The 21813-nt window shown below is 36.2% G+C and overlaps 1 protein-coding gene across 1 annotated transcript in view; it reads right to left on the minus strand.

Moving 5' to 3' along the window:
* Window positions 1-326: 326 nt before the first annotated feature.
* LOC148956269 (ribosome biogenesis regulatory protein homolog) overlaps window positions 327-21813 on the minus strand; it is a 33765-nt gene continuing 12278 nt past the window's right edge. The window contains exons 2-5 of the mRNA XM_089094811.1: window positions 15616-15747; window positions 12751-13105; window positions 5836-6077; window positions 327-495 (exon numbers count right to left, since the gene is read on the minus strand). Of these exons, the coding sequence (XP_088950937.1) occupies window positions 354-495; window positions 5836-6077; window positions 12751-13105; window positions 15616-15747 (871 nt within the window). The 3' untranslated portion in view covers window positions 327-353. The remainder of the gene's footprint in view (window positions 496-5835; window positions 6078-12750; window positions 13106-15615; window positions 15748-21813) is intronic.

Genomic DNA, 21813 nt, shown 5'->3' on the forward strand with positions numbered 1-21813 from the left:
TAGTCTGTACCCCCTCAAAATTAAGCTTTCTAAGTATTTGAAAACATAGCCACCTTTTCTTGTCGTTACTGATTGCAGTTATTTCCAGTAAAAACTAGTAGGATACTGATATTTCAAGTCAAAACTTCTAATGCTGGGCTTTCTCCAGATGCAAAATCGCGTGTGATTTTCTTACTGAATCGCGAAAAGGCCGCCATCGTTACGAAATTATTAGTATGTCATTGGTTGAATTTTTTTCAACTTTCATGAGGCAGGTTGTAAAAGCTGCAGCAACTTCTCTATTCAGTGGAAATTCTCCCATGAAATAAATAAAACTTAAAATTCAATGCAAGGCAAAGACTTTATTTTGAAAATTATCTTTTGCCTTTTCCTGCTTTCTTTACAGGCGCTCCTTTCCCTTTTCCTTTCTTTCCAGTTCCTCCTCTGAATTTTCCTTTCCCTTTCTTACCACTTTTACTCTTCTTTTTCTTCCCGCCTTTGTTGTCTTCATGTCTCCTAAAATGAATATTTGATTATTATTTCTTTCTTCAATTCAAATAACTGGCTCAAATTTAGCATTTGATTTGAAAATAACCAGAAATCAATTGAGCATAAAAATCCAACCCAATTTTCTTAATTTTTCTTTTTATTGCGTGGATATACACTGGGGTTAACAGCAAATATAGAAGGTAGAAATTATTAACTCAAATGATTTATAATCGCAAACGTAAAATAATGGTATCTTAGAAAAAATGTACAAGAAGAATTTAACGTCAATATACTGGGCATTAGTGATGATGTTGGCTGTGTTTTTTCCTCTTCGTTCAAACAGAAATAATACAACAATTTTCTGAAATGCACAACTCGCTTATGAAGCTCCTCCTCTTTTGTTCTAGGCCTCTCCCTATTTCTGAAATATTAACCCCTATGATGCGCTAGTGTTTGATTTTTTCCTATAGTGGAAAAATAAACTCTTGATACATAACCATTTAATTTTTTATGACCGACTGAGGCCCCTCGTCTATGGGATTACTTATTAGGGATAAATAAGCTATGTTTTCCCCTATACACTCAAACAAAAATAATGCAAAAACGATTTTTGGCTGAAAGTAGGAAAAGCTCCACGATTTTTTTAATATTTGCACCGACACTTGACACACATATCTTAACGGCGGTTTGAAGTAAAATGATAAAAATATGGTCATGCCCTTTTAATAGGAAATTGTTTCTATATGCGGCATTTGCCAAATGATCTTCATTTCTTCTTTGAGCATGATTTCATTCATATATTTAAAAAAAAGGAAATGGTTTCTTTTGAGATCACTGACGTGCATCAACCAGTGTTCACAAATACCAGCCACTACACTCACGAAACCAACAAAATTTACTTAAGTTGTTGACTGGAAGTAAGATAAATATTTATGACTATTGTATTTTAATAACTGAATAACGAAAAATGATCCATCTAAAGCTTGTTGTTTTTTTAATGCCTTGAACATGGTGTGGGAGGCATACATTAGTAAGAGACAATTTTAGGAATATTAAAGCAGATAAACTAGATTTGTGCTGCGTTGATCAATGAGGTGTGCTACGCCACTGTGCAATTACACAATAAAAAGTGTCACCGATGAAAACCATAGTCTCGAACAATATTTTTGTAAAGCAGGGTAAATATATAAGATGAAACCGTTCATAGGCAGCATTAAGCAGATTTATGCAGGTGAATATTGGCACAATAATTGGGCGTAATCCTGGTACATATCCATTTAACTCTGAAACTACCAACTCTCAAAATAATAGCCAAATCTATTTCGTATAATCTAAAATGAATGATCAAATCTATGCTAAATAAGACAATCACACAGGCAGTAATTTTTTTTTTTTTTTGTGGCCGCAAGAAAAATTTGTACCTTAAAGATGCTACAATATTTAAATCAAATTACACCCCCACTCTCTATATTTTAGGATGATCTAATTAAAGAAATTTAGCTGCTTTATCTCAACGCTGTCTTCGCTATCTTCAACATTGCTAGATGATTCTACCAAACTTTTAGACATTCATCTTCTTTTTTTATAATATTTTAGATTTGACCAATATACCTCTGTAAGATGGGGCAATTTAAATTACTAGATTTAATTTTTCAGCTTAATTGTAATGCATAATCGCCCACACCTAAACAGCTAAAGCTTAGAGACCCATTTCCTCAGTAAAGGGAATCAGATACTTTTGCGGGTTATGGGGGAATCTTAAAAATACTTCCAGGAAGGGATGGGGCCAAGGCTCAAAAAACTTGTTAGCCAAACAATTTACATATTTTTTTAGTATTACGAAATTACAAAATATCTGTACACAACCCGGCAATCATGACGAACCTAGGGATAGGCTCCAGGTTAAGTATGTACAGTTTCAGAAGAATGCAAAGTTGTCAGTAAAAATAAAGAATAATATATCCTCACATTTCACTGAATTGCTCATTCTAAATTATCAAAATTTTCTATCATTTTCAATACAACTTCTTAAAAAGTGGTTAAGGTTTAAGGCTTATGTTTCCTGCAAAACATGTGATGTTACGACAAGCTATAATTTGCATTGAAAGGACAAAATACTTATCTCATCAGATTCGTTAGTTTAAGATCCGTCTAGTCACTTAACCGAAGCTATGATGTATTACTTCAGCTTTTTCTTTAGGAGTGATCTGAACAGGCTTAAAAAATAGGGTAATTTTTGCATGTTTTTTACATATTTTCAACATGTTTCTCAATGTAAAAGAAAATGCGAAGTAATTTTCAAAAATGTAATTCAATAGATGGATGAAGCTGAATCACAGTTATCAAATGATAGAAAGCTTGTCGTTTTACGTAGAAAAATTAAAACCTTAGAACTGTATAAAAACAATATACCCAAGATCTGCAGAGGAGACATAAACCTTGGTACAATCACAAAATCTTCTGCTCGTCTGGGCCTCATTACCATATTTAACTAGGATTAATCCTCACTGACAATTCCCCCGACTTTTTGACATAAATAAAATACCTTAGTATTATACTATCTGGCTGTATCTTCCAAACCCTCAGGAATTTCATCAATTGCAAACCTTTCACACTTCCTTAATTCCTTATTTAATACTTTATCTACTCTCTTATTATTTTAAGATCTAATTCTCTGGGTAAGGCCGTATTCAAGGGGGAGGGGGTCCAGGTTTGAATCCCCCCGAAATTTTTGTCCGACTTGTGAAAACGTAACAAAAATACATATACACAAATTTTTGATGAGTTTTTTTTGTAATCCCCCCGACCAAAAATACCCCCCCCCCCCCCGATCAAAAATCCCGAATACGCCATTGACTCTGGGACTTCTTATACAAAAGTGTTCTCTCTTCCACGAGCCTTTGCTTCTACCTGGGTTGATGTCTATTTATTCCTCAAACTGTATACAAGATACATCCGAGTTACTGATGTCTCCATTGATCAGATCTACAGGGGTGGCATTAGTGTTGTAACCGGTAAAATTGAGTATTTTACCGTAATTTTACGGACCCCCGTAAAATTAGTATTTTACCTATTTTACGTAATTTATGTATTTATCGGTATTTTACGTATTTTACCAGTACCTTGCACATTTTACTGACATATTTTACGACGCCTTGCAATTTTCACAGCTTCGAAACATGCTATACTGTGCATAAATAATCTCTCTTTAACAGACAGACAAAAACAGGTTTGGATATGATTCATTGATTTTTCGGTACTTGTATGATATAGCTTCTACCGCTCAAGTTGTTCATTCATTGACGCATTAAAGAACCGGTTTTTTTTCGTTAATTTCTTTCAGCTTAGCGTGTAATTTGGGCTATATAGCTGCACATTAGGGGGGGGGGGTAAAGTATTTTGATAATGTGAACTTAGAAAACAATTTCTCCGAAATGATATTTAGAAGAAATGTACCCAACAATTCAAGTATTTAAACGCGCTAATCTCCACCCCAACCCCCTAATGGGCAAATATACAGCCTAAATTTTTTTCTGAAGTATTATATTTTTATCACACTTAAGTACATTTCATTAGGATTGAACGTCAGAGAAACATATTAGAAAAATATTAGGTAGGGGCTATATCATACAAGTACCGATTTTTCTTTGTGTACAGCTGTATTACGTCAGCTGTGTTAAGAGGTTGTCTGTTTGACTTCAGTCTCTTGTTATCAAACAATAAAGTGTATTATAGATTAAGGTACAGGTAATTAGAATTTTGAAATGGTAAAATATTAGTTAAAATAAAACATTTTTAGTTCTGTGAGCTGTTAAAGACAGAAAGAGCTGCAAGCAAGATTGAAATATGACAGACAAGAAAAAAAACGTGAGAAAAGAGGATAATGTAAGCCAGTGGACAGAAAAGAAGCGGAAATTACAGAAGTTGACATTTTGCAGGGACTTCCGCCCAGCCATCTTCAGTGCTCAAAAAAAGAAGGAAAACTATTTGTTTAAAGTAAATCTAACAAAGCAGAAGAAGGACTGAATCAAACAAACCAAAAAAACAACCTAGATTAAATGAAAGACTATTCACCAACAAGATTGGGCAAGAATTCTCTGTACTTGTTAACTAGCCAGAACACACTCAAGTTTTTGATCTGAATGTAAGATCCAAGAAAACTGGTTTCATAGCCACAAATACAAGTGACAGAATGCATTAGTTCTCATTAGATCTACGCATCAGGGCCCTTCGGCCAGGAAATGCAACGGGCGCAGTCATCCTATGCTTTTGCACACCCTTCCTGCTTACCTTCCTCAGATTTCTCCAGGTAATGATTAAGAGCTAGGTCAACTCTGCCTGAGCTTACAGGATAGCACCACTGACCCCGTCCCAAACTACAGTGTCTTTAAGAAATTCTTATTCTAATGGAGAGACGAAGGGAGGGTGGAGAAAAAAAATTATATATAACTCTCAGGGTCGAAACCAGGACTTTTGTTTGGGATGGGGACACGAAAAACTTTTAAAAACACATCAAAATATGTTTTAACCAAGGGATAAACTAGACTGTTAATTAAATTGATGAGACTCTAGATGAAGGGGTTTCATCTTTTTTTTTAGGCCCAGAAAATTAGAATCATTAAAACATTTCATTAAAAGCTGAAAGTGATGCTTAAAAAGAAATTCTCAACGGGTCTTGTTACACCAATGTACAACGGGGCAATAACTCTTTCTCAAGTCTATACGAAGTGCTAAGCCAGATACAATTGGAAAACAAGATGTCCTTAGGACTAATGGAGGTTTTGTACAAGAGGTCTTTAGGACAAATGGAGGTTTTGTACAAGAGGTCCTTAGGACTAATGGAGCGAATGGAGGTTTTGTTCAAGTCCGGGCCCATTTCAATCATTAAATGTTTTTCAGTACTTGACTATGAACTAGTACCAACAAGAGTCAACGTCCGTTTTAGCAGTTGGATTACTTTTTTAAACCCCTTCCCTCGCATTCGCTGCGACCTGGTGCCATATTACCGCTCTTTATTCATTCCACTAATATCAACATGAATTGTTTTAAATGACTTAATTTTTAAATCATGCTAGCCCTTGTATGTGCATCAAAGTCTTCTGAATATATTAGGGTTTTTGGACATATTATGCAAAATTGTTAAGAAAATAACGTTTTTAAAATACAAAAAAAAATAATAAAAAGAATCAAATACATGACATGAATCTCTTGGGCCTCTGGTTATTTTCTGGTAAATACGATCGATTTGCAATGTAACATGATAAATTTCCGGTAAAATTAAACAACAATAGACTAATAAGAGGATTTGAATCACTATATCTCCTAGATAAGAGATATTCCAGAGCGCCTAGTCACAAAATTACTTACTCTTCCTCTTCTGCACGCGTCATTCGGTTAACAGCTTTCTCAATATCCAGTTTAGGCTTTTTCGATTGAATTCTATCTAAGATCTCTAAGTTATGGGACTTTTCAGAAGCCGAGTCAGAAATGAGCGGTTGAAAATGGCTCCTTTTCCCCGTCTTAGGAATGGCTTTCTCATCCTTGAGTTTCTTCTGAAATTTCCCCATGGAAGCTGTTGCGGTATGAGCAACATGAACCATACGATTCAGCTACAAGAACAAAGTACAAAACGTTATAAAGGCGTCATTATGCGAAGCAAAAATCATAGCATAACCATCTAATCTTACTTTCTTAATCCATAATACTGACTAATGGAAAATTAAATTGCTTGGTGTTTCAACTATTGCTCTACTATCGAGTCATAAACAGTGCCTTATTACTTAACAGAGCTGAAGTGAGTGAATGAATCTCAGCAGCTCTCAAATATCCACAATATCAGATAAAATAAGCAACCTATACAACCCCTTTACGGGTAAAGACAATATTATATTTCCATAAACTTACTGTAACTTTGTAAATGAATATTTTAATCAGTTTATTTACTACTAGTACTACTACTACTAACAACTCACCGCAGCACCAAGCCACCTAAGGCCAACACAGCTACGCACGCTGCTCCTCCATCCCAATCTATTCAAAGCCTCCCTCTTTACACCCGCACACGAAGTTCCAATTTCCTTTAAATCTTTCTTTATGACATCCTCCCACCCCACCGGCGGACGACCTGCTTTCCGTTTAGCCCTTGACGGTTGGCCGAAAAAAAAATCTTCGGCAATCTGTCATCCTTCATACGCAGAACGCGCGATAGCCATCTCAACCTTTCTTTCATTATAGTCCTAGAGAGCGGCATTGACCCACTTTTTTCGCATAGCCTATTGTTTGAAATACGGTCAGTCAGCCAGGTACCCAGAACAATCCATAAGCAATTTCTCTGGAAAACGTCTAGCAAATCTTCATCCGCTTTTCGGAGCGTCCATGCTTCAGAGCCAGATTTGACCACTGTCATCAATATAGCTTCTAATAATTTAACCTTGGTTCGTGGACTTATCTTTCTATTCTTCCGAACTTTGTCTAAACGTGTAAAAACACCCTGATCATTTGCCTTGGCTATTATACTTTTAAGATCTTCGCTGCCCCACCGTTTTCACTAATAATGCTAACAAGGTAAGTGAAGCTGCCCACCTGAACAATCTTTTCATTACCCAACGTCACCTTTTCATCTTCACTTATTCCTAGCCTTAGTAAATTAACATTAATTTTCAAACCTGTTCTAGCACCCTGAACTCGCAAAACCTCTAAAACTTCATTCATTTTGCTCACACTTTCATCTAGGACGCTTAAATCATCAGCATAATCTAAGTTCAGGAGACTTTTTCCTCCCTATTTGAATCCGTGGTCTCCCATTGCCTTTCCTGTGCTCCTTAAAACAAAGTCCATGAAAATAATCCATATAAAGGGGGATAGAACAAAACCCTGCTTAATTCCTGATTTAATACAAAACCAGCTGCTAACCTCATTTCCCACCTTAACTGCCGCAGTGTTATTCTTGTACATAGCACTAATCACTTAAATGTGTTTGTCTGGTATACCATACAAGGATAAAACCTTTACTAAAGCTCTTCTATCAACATAATTGAAAGCTTGCTCATAATCGATAAAACTGAGGACCAAAGGCGTTTGAAAAGTCAGGCACTTCTCAATTATTAACCTAAGAGTGAAAATTTGGTCGACACATCCTCTACCTTTTCTAAAACCGCACTTTTCTTCCCTTAAAACTTTGTCTACGGCATCTCTCAGTCTAAAAAGCATATTACTAACTAAGTCACTACCTACGGAGACCAGACTAATGCCTCGATAATTACCACACTCAGTTTTATCACCTTTCTTATAAAGTGGGTTAATTAAGGTTTTCTTAAAATCGTTTGGTACTTCCCCTTTTTCAAGAATCATATTCATAATCTTCAGTAACTTATTTCTAACCTCCGAGCCACCATATTGATGAAACTCATTTACCACCCTTATCGGCACCTGGAGCCTTATTATTTTTTAATCCTTTTAGTACTTTTGCCAACTCCTCCTCACAAAACAAATCTTCCTTCTCATCCAAGGTATCACAATCTTTTTCATTTTCCTCTATATCTTTTCCTGCAACTCTATCTCGGTTAAGAAAATTCTCAAAATGTCCGGCCCATTTCTCTTTGGTTTTTTCCTTATCGCTAATTGCGGCCCCATTCCTATCTTTAACTGGGCTAAGTCCGGATTGACTACTCCCTCTCAATTTATTGACATGCCAGTACAGTAGTTTACTATTATGCCATCTAGTTGCACCTTCTAGATCCACAGCAATATCATCCATGGCCTCCACTTCACACCTCCTTAGTTCATATTTTAATGCTTTCTCCACTTTCTATACATTCCTTTTGTTTTCATATGATCTATCACTCAGATAATTCTTGTACAAGTCCTTTATCCTTTCTATTAAACATAAAGCTTTTTCACTAATATTCTAAGCTGCATTTCCAGCTTTCTTCCCTAATACACCTTTAGCAACTTCACAAATTATTTTTATAAAATTATTCCAACCATCTTCCACATTATCAAACTTTAAACTCTCAAATTTAGTATTCAACTGTTCCTGGAAAGTTTCTCTCAAATTCTCATCCTGGAGTCTACCAATATCATAACTTCCCGGGAGGTAGTTACCCTTCCGATATTTCAGCTTTAAATTAACCCTTGACACTACTACATGGTGGTCTTTAATTTTAACATCAATAACGGCACTCCTATATACCCTAGTATCTTCAAACAAACACTTACTCCAGTTTCTTCAAAATTATTCAAAGGCTTTCTTTGCGACTGGCTGAAAATTTTAAGCATTGTATGTCCCCAATTCTAGCAATTTAAGCCTCCAACACCCATTACTCTATGCTCTTTGTACATAGCATCTTAAACTGTCTAAAAAGTAAAACAACCGTCTAAACGTTCTTAGTTCACGTTCTAAATAATTCTTATTGTTCAACCACAATATCCTGATTCACTAATTAATGAAGAATTTGAGCTTGACCCTTTCTAAGAAAACATTGTTATATCGTTCTTCACAAATAGATCCCAGGTGCTAAAGTACAAAAATGTATTATCTGACTCCCGTCCTTCTTTTTCTTTGGAACTCCTAAAAGAACTTCACTGAACCACTTTTGTTCCTAGTAACGGTTACTTGAAGTTTAATGAGTTCCCTCAAAAATAGAGATACATGAACGACTGGTCAATCCAGGAAGTCTTTATGTGATACAAATATTAAAACGACCCCTCTAAAATGCTAACATTTTTTGGACAAAGCTAAAAGCCTAAACCAGAGCCTACTCTTGAATCGCATATACTGACCATAAACTTCCTGAAATTTACTCCCATTCTTTTTAGATATTTACATCCTTTAAGGTTACACCCTTTAGGATATAACATTTCCACCCTAAATAATCATTTGAAACTTCTTAGTGTAACAATTGCCATTTATCTTAAGCGGGATATATGTGTTCCTTACATCGCCAAACAAGCAAATGAATTGCTCTCCTTGTTTAAACCTCTGAATTAGTTTCATTTACAAAGCATGCGTTCCCTCCGTATTTACTTTATTCTTTGCACGGCTGTTGTTTGAGTATACCTGTTCAGTCCAGAATCCGCATCTTCCCAGTGAAATTAATAACAAAATTGAGTTAGTCAGGAAGATGTCGTCCAGGATCATTTACTTACTAAGAGTAAAACATACTTGTTACTCTATAAAGCCGCATGGGTTTTCGCCTTAAATTAAAGGAGGGATCAAGGCCGTATCCAGGGAGGGGGGGGGGTACCCGGTTTGAACCCCCCCTCCCCAAAATTTTTGACCGAGTAGAAAATTAGTCTAAAAAATACCTGTAAAGACAAAACCTTACCAGAAAAAAAAAATATGTTCCCACACTAAATCCTATTGCATTTTGTGGGTAAACGGTTCTGATCAGCTTACGCAATTAGGTAACCGTAGGTAACCCCATGCTCACCTGACCTTGCATAGTAAATTAGAGTTAATATACACTATTATATTATTTGATTTCGTGTCATTCGAAAGTCCTCATCACTTCAGGGGGTAAATGGTTTTGATCACCTTATTCAATCAGGAAATCCCAGGTTTGCCTTATTATGTAAGGCCAGACCTTGCATGGTAAACTTCGGTTAATGGGGACCTGAGGTAAATGTTATAAGAGAGTGCAAGATTGTTAGTTCATTTCAGTTCAATTTCGGACTTGGATAAGAGAAGAGCGATTTTCAACATGAAGAGGAAGTGTGACATTACGTCGTTTTTCGCGCCCAAGCGGACCAGGGATGTTTCTGACAGTGGCGTTAGCGGGACGTCTGCGGAGCATTCATCTACATCTGTGGATCTGAAGGGCACTGGAGCCATCGTCCCTGGAAGCTCTTGAAGAGAACGAAAATGCAGAAACTTCTGCAAAAGTGGCGCAATTGCTGGACACGATGAACCAGTCGCAATTTGTTGTGTGTCTCCATGGGGTCAAAGAGCTTTTCTGTCTTACACTTCTACTGTGCAAGACTCTTCAGTCAGTTAACTGTGATTTGGCAGCTGTATGCAGGTACGTAGAAACTGTCCTTTCAAAAATAAAGGAAATGCAAGGAAATACTCCTACTACTTTCGCATATCTTTTCGACGAGGCTAAGCGTTTTACCAGTGACTTATGATTTGAGATTACTGGTTCATGGACGAGAGGTGACTAAATTATGCATGCAGAAGATCCAGACTTTCTCAACTACTATAGAACCTCGCTCTTTATTCCTTTCCTGGACCACTTCACTTCCGAGCTGAAACAACGATTTCTGCTTCACCGGAAACTGCTGTCAAATCTCAGCGTCCTTTCTCCTGTCAAAATTGTTTCTGTCGATTTGAAGGCATTAAACCTGGAGTCATTGGTTGAATTGTATGGCGATATTCTTCCCGAGCCGGAGTGTCTGAAGCAAGAAATTGAGCTACGTCGCATCAAGTAGGAGAATGTTCCGGTATCAAAGAGACCTACTTGTGCTGTGTCTTCGCTTCAGGCATGTGACGCCACCTTTTTTCCAAATGCTTTCTTCTTCTGGCTGTTCTTGCGACGTTACCTGTTAGCACTGCTACTCCGGAAAGAAGTTTCTTAACGCTCAGAAGGCTCAAAACCTGGCTGAGAAATTCAATAGGAGAAGAACGATTGAGTGGCTTAGCCCTCCTTGCAGTCCATAGGGACGTTGACATCTGCCCTGGCAAGGTCATCGACATTTTTGCAGGAAAAAAAATCGTCGCCTTACTTTTAGCTAAAAAAAACAAAAAAACATATAGACTACTTCTACTATTTTACTTCTTTTTGCGTTAATTGTTCTTGCTGTCTCCAAAAAAAAAAAAAAATCGTTTGTAGTATTTAACTATATGTAAATAATTGCCTTTATTTTTTGTTCCCTAAGAAAAGAAGAGAAAAAAGAAAAAAAAACAAAAAAAAAGCCCCTTAAAGAAACGAAAGTATGCCTAGTGGACGCATCCTCGTTCGCAAGGGGTGGACTAACGGTCTCGAGCTAACCTAATGTTGCTCGAGGATGTTAGACAAAGTTCACGGGAAAAAATCGGGTAACCCCCCCCCCCCCGAACAAAAATCCTGGATACGGCCCTGGAAGGGATAGTATTTGGATGCATTTTCTTAACTTCGCTATTTGCAATACCTGCACCATGGCATTTCCCCCAATTACTTAGCTAGACCAGCTTAATTGCCCTTAATTAATTAACTAATTAATTAATTAGTTTAATTAATTATCACTTAATTAATTACCCTGTACCCCTTGCATAGCCTCCTCGGCTCTCCATAACAAGCCAATCGATGCTTTTACTGAGAGTTTTCGGAGGAGCTTCATTTCTCTACCACGAGGAGCTTTCGGAGGAGCTTCATTTCTCACCCATCATGTTTTTTTCTGGACATAGATTATTTTTTATGTTTCTTTCTTACAGATTTTTGAGTCATCTTACGCCTGTGATTCATGCTTGGATTGTAGCCTTATTTTACCTCAACCCTAATTCTGGCTTTTCTAGGCTTGTGACAGTCGTTTATCAATAAAGTATAATCTTATCTCCTACCTTACTGTACATTTAAATCAGAAAAATGCTCAGTTTGGAATCTAACCAGTTTTTGTTTATCCGTAATGAAATTATTTTAACGTGTTTCAGTGCATTAAGATACATGATTTTGCCCATAAAATACTCAACAAAATTTTCTGTTAACAAATAATATCTATATTTCCCCAAAGCCAAGTTGTGGACGTTTTCTTGCAGTCTTGTGGATCAATACTGGTTCTTCAGTGATACTACTAATCAACAAACTGTTTTTAAAATTTGCAATAAATTTGTTCAAAGGTTCAAATTTGTTCATAGGTTCAAAGGATCATCACTTTCTCGCGGTATATGCTTTTTAAGTAATTTTTTTATTGGTAGTCTTGCAAAGTCAACAAAAGAACAAGAAACATTCTCTCAAGACTAAAAGTAAGGTCAAACACAAGTGAGCTACTTAACATCAAGCTGCCAGGAAACGAAGAAAGAACATTATTCCGGGAAATTATTTGTTTAATAAGGTCCAATAATATAGTTTAGTATGGCTACTCTGACCCTGAAACCTGTTTCAGTATGGTTAATTGTAACTGCAACTGGAAGGAAGAAGAAGGAGATTAGAAGCAAATAAACAGGAGAAAAATCTTCGTAAGAAGCCGAAAGGAGACAATTTTTAAACTCCAAGTGCTGTTTTCCAGAAGAAGAAGGTAATTTTACTTAAAGCTAAACACACTACTAAAAACACACTTTAAGAGAAAATACAAAACCTGCATATATACCTGATCAGTGTTATATTTTGCAGATGGTTCTAGTACTGGCTTCTTAGCCTTCTTGGTATTCCTTGCTATATTTTGCAGGCGTTTCAGTTCGTTCTTTGCTACTTTTTCTTCTTTTACTCTATTAGCTTTGGCGAACTGGTCCTCATTTGGATTCACATTTTTAGCCACAGGCATAACCCAATTCTTCTCCTTTTCTGCCAGTGCCTTTTTGAAGCCAAATCTGGGAACCCAACGGTTCAATTCCTCATCCCAAATAAGTTTAGATTTTTTTTGCTTCTTTATTCCTTTGTCTTTAGCATACTGCTCCCATTTTGTCAAAGGCTTATCTTTAGGCACTCGTTTCTCACGGGGTATCCTAATTAAATAGTAAACATTAAATTTAAGTAAATATGCAATAAAGTCACGCGAAAACACTTTGTATTGCAAAAACGACAAAAACAGAAATAAATATTTTACTCAAAAATAAAAGACCCATACTTCAAATAGGTAAATATTTTCCCTTTTAATGTTTTTATTTTTTTAATATTTTTCCTTGTATTCCTTTTAATGGCCCTATTTCAACTCTTAATTGTTATTTCAAACTACTAGCGATTTTATCAGATTCAGAAACGTTGGTAACCTTGTCCCAATTCTGGTTTTTATTTTGTACCTTTTTTTTATTAGACTATGATAATAGGATTCAAACCATCTGGGGCGTACGAAAAATTTCTGTCTAAATTCTAGTCAGATGGTTTTAATAGCTTCTCGGAAGCTCCATTTGCTTTTTTACAAATTAAAACACAGAGCAATAGTAGGAATTATCAAACAAAGAGCATTTTTTTCATGAAACAGACTACTGGAATTAGTAAAACCTCAACCCCCTCCATGTCCCAAGGGTATGATAATATTGCTCTATCTATGTTGCATAGAAAGATCTCTTTAATTGTAGCTCTCGGGTCAGAGCACGCGACTGTCTTTGCATGTGGTCCTTGCATAGTCTTGATCTAATCAGAGAAAACCAACTAGTTAGAAAACTAACTGGACCCAAAATTAAGTCATTTTGTGTCTATTACACTGCTTCAGCGATGAACCGCTTTTTTAACTTGTTTTCCTCAGTTTACCGTCTCGTATTCTCCTTTGTCACACAAATTCGTGAGCCATTTTTTGATCACTTCCGAAAGTTCAATTACTTCCAACTTGTATCAGTATAATGCACCTCTGATGACAATACTACTACTACTACTAACAACTCACCGCAGTACCAAGCCGCCTTCGAGCAATACGGCAACGCACGCTCCTTCACTATATCAATATTTCAGAAACCTTCATCTTTACACCGTCCCATGAAGTTTCCATTTGTTTACATTTTCCTTTTATGAAGCTCTCCAACCCCAGACGAGGACGACCTGCTTTCTATTTAACCCTAGACGGTTGACCGAAAAGAGCAATCTTCCATAATCTGCCATCTTTCATCCGCACTACGTGCCCTAGCCATCTCAACCTTTCTTTCATTATAGCCCTAGAAAGCGGTATTGAACCACATTTTTGATAACGATGCAACAAATTAACATCAAAATTCTACCTTCCTGTATGCTCCTCCTCCCAGCCCCCTTAATAATTTTCATAAATAGCCTGGTGACTGAAATTAATGACCATTGAGCGTTAAAAGCCTCGAGCAAAAGTAGGAGGAGTTTCAAAACGCAAAGCTAAATGTGTTTTGCTGCTAGATTTAGATGAAGGATCAGAGTGGCAAGGAAAAACAAGTAAAAAAAAAATTTGTTGCTATTTTTGCGTTGCTTTGCAGCAGAAAAAATACAATAATAATTTGTATTTGTTTGTTTGTGCAATAACCCAACAACAAAACTCGCCACTCTTGTATACTCCCTCTTGTTAAAATAAAACAACATAAACAGGTGATTGGGCACAAGAAAAAGTATGAAACAGACACTATTATAGAAAACTTGATAGAACAGCAGTTTAAACACTTGCCTAAAATATAAAGAACGTATCATTTTTTAAGAGGGGAGGGGGGAGATATTTTCTGGGGAAATTCCCCTTGTATGGGAATTGCCGGGACAGAATTTACTGCAGGGGGGGGGAATTCACATGGGGATGATTTTTCTGGGTGATTTTTTCGAATATTTTTAAATTTAAAGTAAGATCATTATTAACATGCAAGGGTAATTTTCCACGAGGGGAATTTTTCGCGGAGGGGGAGGTTTTCCAAGTAGCATTTGAATTTCAGATGCAAGACGAGGCAGAAAACACATGGCCCCCCTGCAAGTCGCCTACAAGTAAGTATGCCTAAGGTTACTACTCACTCAAAAAACATTAAGTGCAAATGTTCCACATTTTGTCTCCATTTTTTTTTCTGTCTAAAGCATAGAGCTGATTAATGGCCTTTAAAGATTTCTGCAATGGACAAAGTTTATTTTTTGTCAAGAGTGATTTGTCTATAGGACTTCTGAAGGACAAACGGAATCTTGCCTACAAACGGCTAACAGCCACTAGAAATTCAAAAAGGCAACAAAAAACACATTTTACCAAGAATCGTCAGATCAAGGATGGCAGTTTTCTGGGTGAGTTAGTAAATCCAAAAAAAACTTAATTCTGCTAAAAATACAACATGTCTCCGACTTAGAAAAATAGAACTAGCAAGAAGCTGGGAAACTGCATATCCCTACAAAAGAAACCCAACATTATATACACCAAAATAGTGATAAACAATGTGATTGAAATACAAACCTAGACGTAATGTTACAAAATTTTGAAAAAAAAAGAAAAAAAAGACACCAACATCTTGATTCTTTTCTCAACGGCTGTTGATTCTTCCATTTCATCTCTAGCATCTAAAGGAAGATATGATACTAAAATTTTATATCTTACCTCAGAATAGATTCAGGGATTTTCGCCACAATAACTTCATCAACTCTTTCAGTTGGGAGTTCATAAAGTTTATTTACTAGATATTGAAGATTATCTCTGCTCAATGATAACAAATATTCTTCTTTATTGGTTCTGAAAGAAAATTAAAGAACAATACAGTTGATGTCACTTGTTTGTTCCTGAAATTCAACTAAAGCACCTCTTTTGTTTCCCACTCTAGACTTTTTAGGCTAAAGTTTTTCTGATGAAAGTAAAGAGTGAAGTTGAAACTTAATGCAAACAAAAATTACTGCTGGTTTATGGAACATATTTTTGAAAAACTGTTTCAAACAACTTGTGGTATTTCCATATAGGCCTATTTGTAAAATTCTGAAAAACTTGTAATTTACTGAAAACATAAAACTGACATAGAAAAAAAAATAGAAAAAGGAGTAATTCATAAAGCTCTCAATAGTCTTTTACCAGCCATAAAATCAATAGCTTTGATGATACGATTTTAACTGTCTAAAAAACTCATCAAAGCTTAATTTTCAATAAGGTACTAGTTTTTTAGAATTCTGCAAATATAGGGAAATACAATGAGCAAGTTTTTTTAAACAGGTTTTCAAAAATATGTTGCATAACCCAGCAGTAATTTCTGTTAGCTTTAAGTTTCAACTTTGCTCTTTACTTTTGTCAGAAAAACTTTATTTTTTTAAATTAATTTTCACAAGTGTTTTAGTTTTGAAAATATTGACTAATAAATCTTATAAAAATGTCTTTTTCTAATTTAAGCAAAGAAACTGATAAATTCAACATGAAATCTTTCAAACTCTTTCAAACCTTGGCTTTAAAAAAATCTGGGATTTGTCACCAAGAGTCTATAGGGTATCTATCCTTGCATCTTAGAGGAGTCACAGATAAAAAAAATTATTATCTAAGAAATTATTAAAAGAATTTAAAATGTGCAGTTAAAACAATTTACAAATTTTTTTTAATTTTTTCCTTATTTGACTTTAATATTTTGGGAGAACTGATCATTGAAAATGACTCAGTGCTTGAAAGAGAATACATATTTAAATAAAATTGTTCTCTTCAATATTTGAACTTCTATTATCAAAGTTACACGTTTATTGGTATAAATTTAAGATTATAAGGTTATCTAGACCTCAAAATTTTATCACTACTTGATATGGCTTTTTAATACTTTTTTGCAGTACAAATCTACACAAGCCCACTAAATGATCTTTGAATTGATCCTTTAATATCTCTCTACAATGTTGCCTGCGAGCTAGTTCTATTGGTGGCAATTGAGGGTGGGGCAGGGTTGCCTGTTCCCCCTAGTTTTTGCAAGCCTAGATTTTGAAAAAAATATCTTTTAGTTTAGTATTTTCATTCAAAAGGACCTTTTTTTTGGTATTTTCATTTAAAAAAGGGAAAAAAAACCAAAAGTGCACTTTTTGGTGTTATATGACTTTATGATGGTGTTATCAAGTCAACTTTACAAAATCGAATAGACATAAAAATTGACTTTTAATTGAGTCCTTAGCCAGCTCACTATCATGTTACATTAGCCTTCTAGTTCTGCTAGTCAGTAGACAATTTATGAATACAATAAAACTCTGTCCAACCCTTCTTGAAACCCTTTCCTGGGACAACCTTAATGAGTTTTGCTGTGTCAATGAAAAATGGCTGAACCATAAGAAATCACCACAAGATGAATTATCAATGCCTTTAACAACTCAAAATGTATTAACCAAATCTAATTTATCCCTCCTGAATTACAGAGATGGTTGGCTCAAACTGCTTAGCTTATGCTCATAAGATAAATATTTCAAATAGAAAACAAATTTAGATGCTCATCTTTCCACTTTTTAAATAACTCGTGACTCAGATTTTCTTGATGGATACCACACAGATGAGCAGTATTCAACAACAGGTCATGTCTTTGTCTAATACAGTATAGTACAGCTTTGCAAGTTAAATCCTCTAAACATTCTGTTGATGCAAAGCAAACTATAGTTTGCTTTACATGATACAGCTAATGCTTGTCTATCAAATCTAAGGTGATTATCAAAAATAATGCCAAGATCCCTAATAGAATCAACAAAACACACAATTACATCAAAAACGAGACAATGGTAGCCTATACTACTACATTCATTAGATAACTTACTGCATGCACATGGTATTTTCCCTGATTAATAAAGACTGCATTTATTTACACCAATTACCCAATGCATTCAAATCATCTTGTAGAAGAGTCAAATCAAATGGGAAGCATGTACCCCTATAAAGCTTTACATCATCTGCAAACATTTTAATCATTCTATGTTGGATTTAATGTGGCAAATCACTTATAAATAAACAAAATGAAATTGATCTCAAGCAACTATCCTGTGCCACTCCATTCGAAACACTACACTCCTCAGAAAAAGCCTAACCAATCCTAATATTGCGTGACCTATCTGTTAGGAAACCAGTATTTCAAGTGAAAAGTTGAGTATTATCAAACTTTTGAGCAGAGTCAGCCATCTTTTGAAAACCACTAATTACTTCCATTGACAGAGTGCTACAAGACCTATCTGTTATAAAGCCATGCTGTACTGTATGCTGTAGAGTTCTCTAGTTGAAGTGTTTAGTATATGTTTCTTTATTTATTATGTGACTTATGTTATATTTATTTTGTAGGTGCTTGGGTCACAATAGATGCTTAATGCTTGATGTTTGATGCTTATCTTTTCTGATGCTTGCTTGTTTAATGCTTACTATTTAATGTTTGATAGAATACACTACATACTGTCAGAAGCAGGGGCGTCCCGAGGGGGGGGGGCGTTTTGACGGGCGCGCCGCCCCTCCAACGGTTTTTATATTCGGTAAAATTTTCGCCGAAGCCGAAAATTTCGGCAGAAATTTTGCAAAATTGGCCTAAATTTAGCAAAATTCTTGAGTTCGGAAGAAAATTCGGCATAAATCAGGTAGCGATTCGGAAAAATATACGAAAATCGCAAAATTTTGCAAAATTGCCCGAAATTTAGCAAATTTCTTGATTTCTGCAGAAAATTCGGCATAAATCAGGTAGCGATTCGGTAAAATATACAAAGATCGCCCCCCCCCCAATGAAATGAGTCTCGAGACGCCCCTGGTTAGAAGTATAAGGAATACAATATAGAACTTAGAGCTTGTCCACCTACAGACTGGGATTCAACAAACTTTAAAGTTGCATGGTCACACTTCAAGCAACATGCTGAACTTATTTTCACAAGACCACTAATGGGAAATGAGGATGCAGTGAAATGTTCATATTTATTGATATTGGCTGGTGGGAAAGGCAGAGACATTTTCAATACATGAACATTAACTGCCAGTGAAACAAACAATGTTATAGCATATCTAAGGAAGTTTAGTGAACATGTTGAGCCGCTTGCAAATCCAGTATTGGCTTTTCAAAATATCAAATGGCTTGTAAACGTGATTAGTTTTGCCTGTTAATTCAATAGACATAATTTATGGTCCGTAATCGGCAACAATAAATTCTTGGTCAACCTTCTGCAAGACCATTAGGCAAGGTCTGCCTTAGTTTAGCAACATTTTTGAATTCTTAGATCATGCATGCCTAAGACTCTAGGCAGCGGGCCTCTCAGACACACCCACGAACATCGCAGGATTTTGCATAATTAGCTGAAACTTATAAATTTGGTGATTTCCACAGCATGTATCTACATAACTCAGGTAGCGCTTCGGTACAATATACAGAGATCACCAATCTCCAATGAAATGAGTCTCGAGACAACCCTGGCTAGACGTATAGACACACAATCTAGAACTTAGAGCTATGTCCACGTACAGACCTAGCGATTCAACGAACATGTTCCCCAGTTAGCATGGTCTACTAGGCTTCAAGGCATCTATGCTGAGCATGCCTTTCACAAGACCACTAACCGGACAAGTAGGATGTCCAGTAAGAGAATCGTTCATATTTATTGCCATTGGCTGGTGGCCAAGCCAGTTAAACATTTGCCTCTCAATTACATGGACATTAACTGCCAGTGAAACTTTTCTCTGTCTATAGCATTATCTCAGCCCAGTTTAGTGAACATGTTGAGCTGCTTGCAAATCCAGTATTTGTCAGATATCAATTTTGTAAACGTGACCAGAGAGACAGTAAATCAATAGAAAAATACCTTACTGCATTGCACATTACAGCAAAGGAGTGTGCATTTGAAACAATAAGCAATGAGATGATTAGAGATAGACTAGTTTTTGGAGTTAAATAGGACAAAATCCGTGAACGATTACTTAGTGGAGGATGAGGAGTACCTTTAACTCGTGCAATAGCTATATTTAGAGCTGCAGAAGCGACCCAAGCCCAGTTAATGATCATGTCTAACCAGGAACATGAAAAAGTGCATTTTAAGCAAGAGGTGGATGTTGTAGCAAGACAGGGACGAAAATGCTACAAATGTAGTGGAAGTTTTATATCTGGTCATGTCTGTTCATCAAAGGATGCAGTTGAATGGCCAAAGTGCTATATTTGTGGTGGAGTGTTCAGTAAAAGTCATCAATGCCCTGCCAAAGGGAAAAGCTGCATGAAATGCAAGAAGATAAACCACTGCTAAAATGGGCAGAAGCAGTCAACGGAATGTTTATAGTATAGAAACAGAAGAAAATATTGCTGACACACCATCACAGTATTTCATCGAAAGCATCCAGAGCAAGGTGGAAAAGTGTAAAAAGCCTGTTGCCAAACTGTGCCTTAAAAAAAGAAGGAATTAATGTGGAATTTAAAATCGACAAAGGTACAGAAGCAAACATTATACCAACTCAGATCCTTAAAAAAACGTTTCCAAGGCCAAAAGTAATACCAACTGCAGATATACTCACAAGTTATACTGGTGAGCACAAGTTATACATATGTCACTTAGATGTTCAGTACAAGGACAGAGAACCACAGTCACACGACTTCTATGTAGTTGACACAAACAACTAGCCAATACTTAGCAGACAGACCAGTGTATTGATGAATTTAATAAAGTTTATATGTAACATAGATCAGAAAACAGCAGCCAATACCACTGATGATTTCGGTAGATTGGAGGCATTGGAAAAATGTCTGGAAAATGTAAGATTCATCTGAAGCCAGCAGCAATACCATCAGTACAGAGACCAAGAAGTGTACCTATAGCACTCCAAAATAAACTACAGAATGAATTGGAACATCTGATCTGCAGTGGAGCATTTGAAAAGGTGAGTGAGCCAACAGAGTGGGTCAACTCAATTGTCATTGTGCAGAAGGCCAATGGCGACATCCACATTTGGCTAGATCCTGTGGAACTGAATAAATGGATACAAAGGCTCTATCAATACCAACATTTGACAATATTGCCAACAAATGTCATGGGGCCCAAAATCTGCTCAAGTTGGACGCTAGAAATGGGTATTGGTCAACGGTTCTTGATGATGCCTCATCACAACTTAAAACATTCAATTCAATGTTTAAAAGATTCAAATGGAGAAGATATCCATTTGTAATAGTTTCAGCTCAGGATGAATATCAACATCAAACGGAGGAGGCCTTTGAAGGAATAGGTTTGGGTCTAATAGTAGATGACATGGCAGGTGTAGGAACAGGCAAAGAAAATCATGACATGCAATTGAGAGCAGTTCTCCAGAGAGCACAAGAGAAGGGAGTCCAATGGTGTAAAACCAGAGCAATTGATGAAATACCTGAGCCAAAAAGCAAAGAAGAGCTCCAGACATTGTTTGGGATGTTTCATTATCTTTCTAAATATATACCAAATTCATCCATTCTGAACCATCCACTGTGAAAGCTTGGAAAAACAACGGAATTCGCCTGGAAGAAAGTACACAATGATGCCTGTCATAGCATTCGCAATTCCTTGTGTGAACAACTTTCATATTTTGATACAAATTGCCCAGAAGCAGAGACCACTGTTGATGCATTGCAACATGTCCTAGGAGCCCAGCTACTGGGAAAAGACGACACAGACCCAGAAGAAGAACTACAGGCAGAGCTAAACATGCATAACATTGTCAAAGGCATCCCCATAAAAGACCAGATGGTGCAAAGCATAGCAAATAGTTCAAAACATGATAAAGAGCTGAACATTATAGCCGAAACAATCAAAAACGGATGGCCAGAACACAGATAGCAATGTCCAATTCAGATTCAAGAGTATTGGAACTATAGGAATGAAC

This window comes from Artemia sp. Qi Xiang Cuo, chromosome 1 (assembly GCF_049724085.1).
Source record: "Artemia sp. Qi Xiang Cuo chromosome 1, ASM4972408v1, whole genome shotgun sequence".
NCBI classification, from domain to species: domain Eukaryota; kingdom Metazoa; phylum Arthropoda; class Branchiopoda; order Anostraca; family Artemiidae; genus Artemia; species Artemia sp. Qi Xiang Cuo.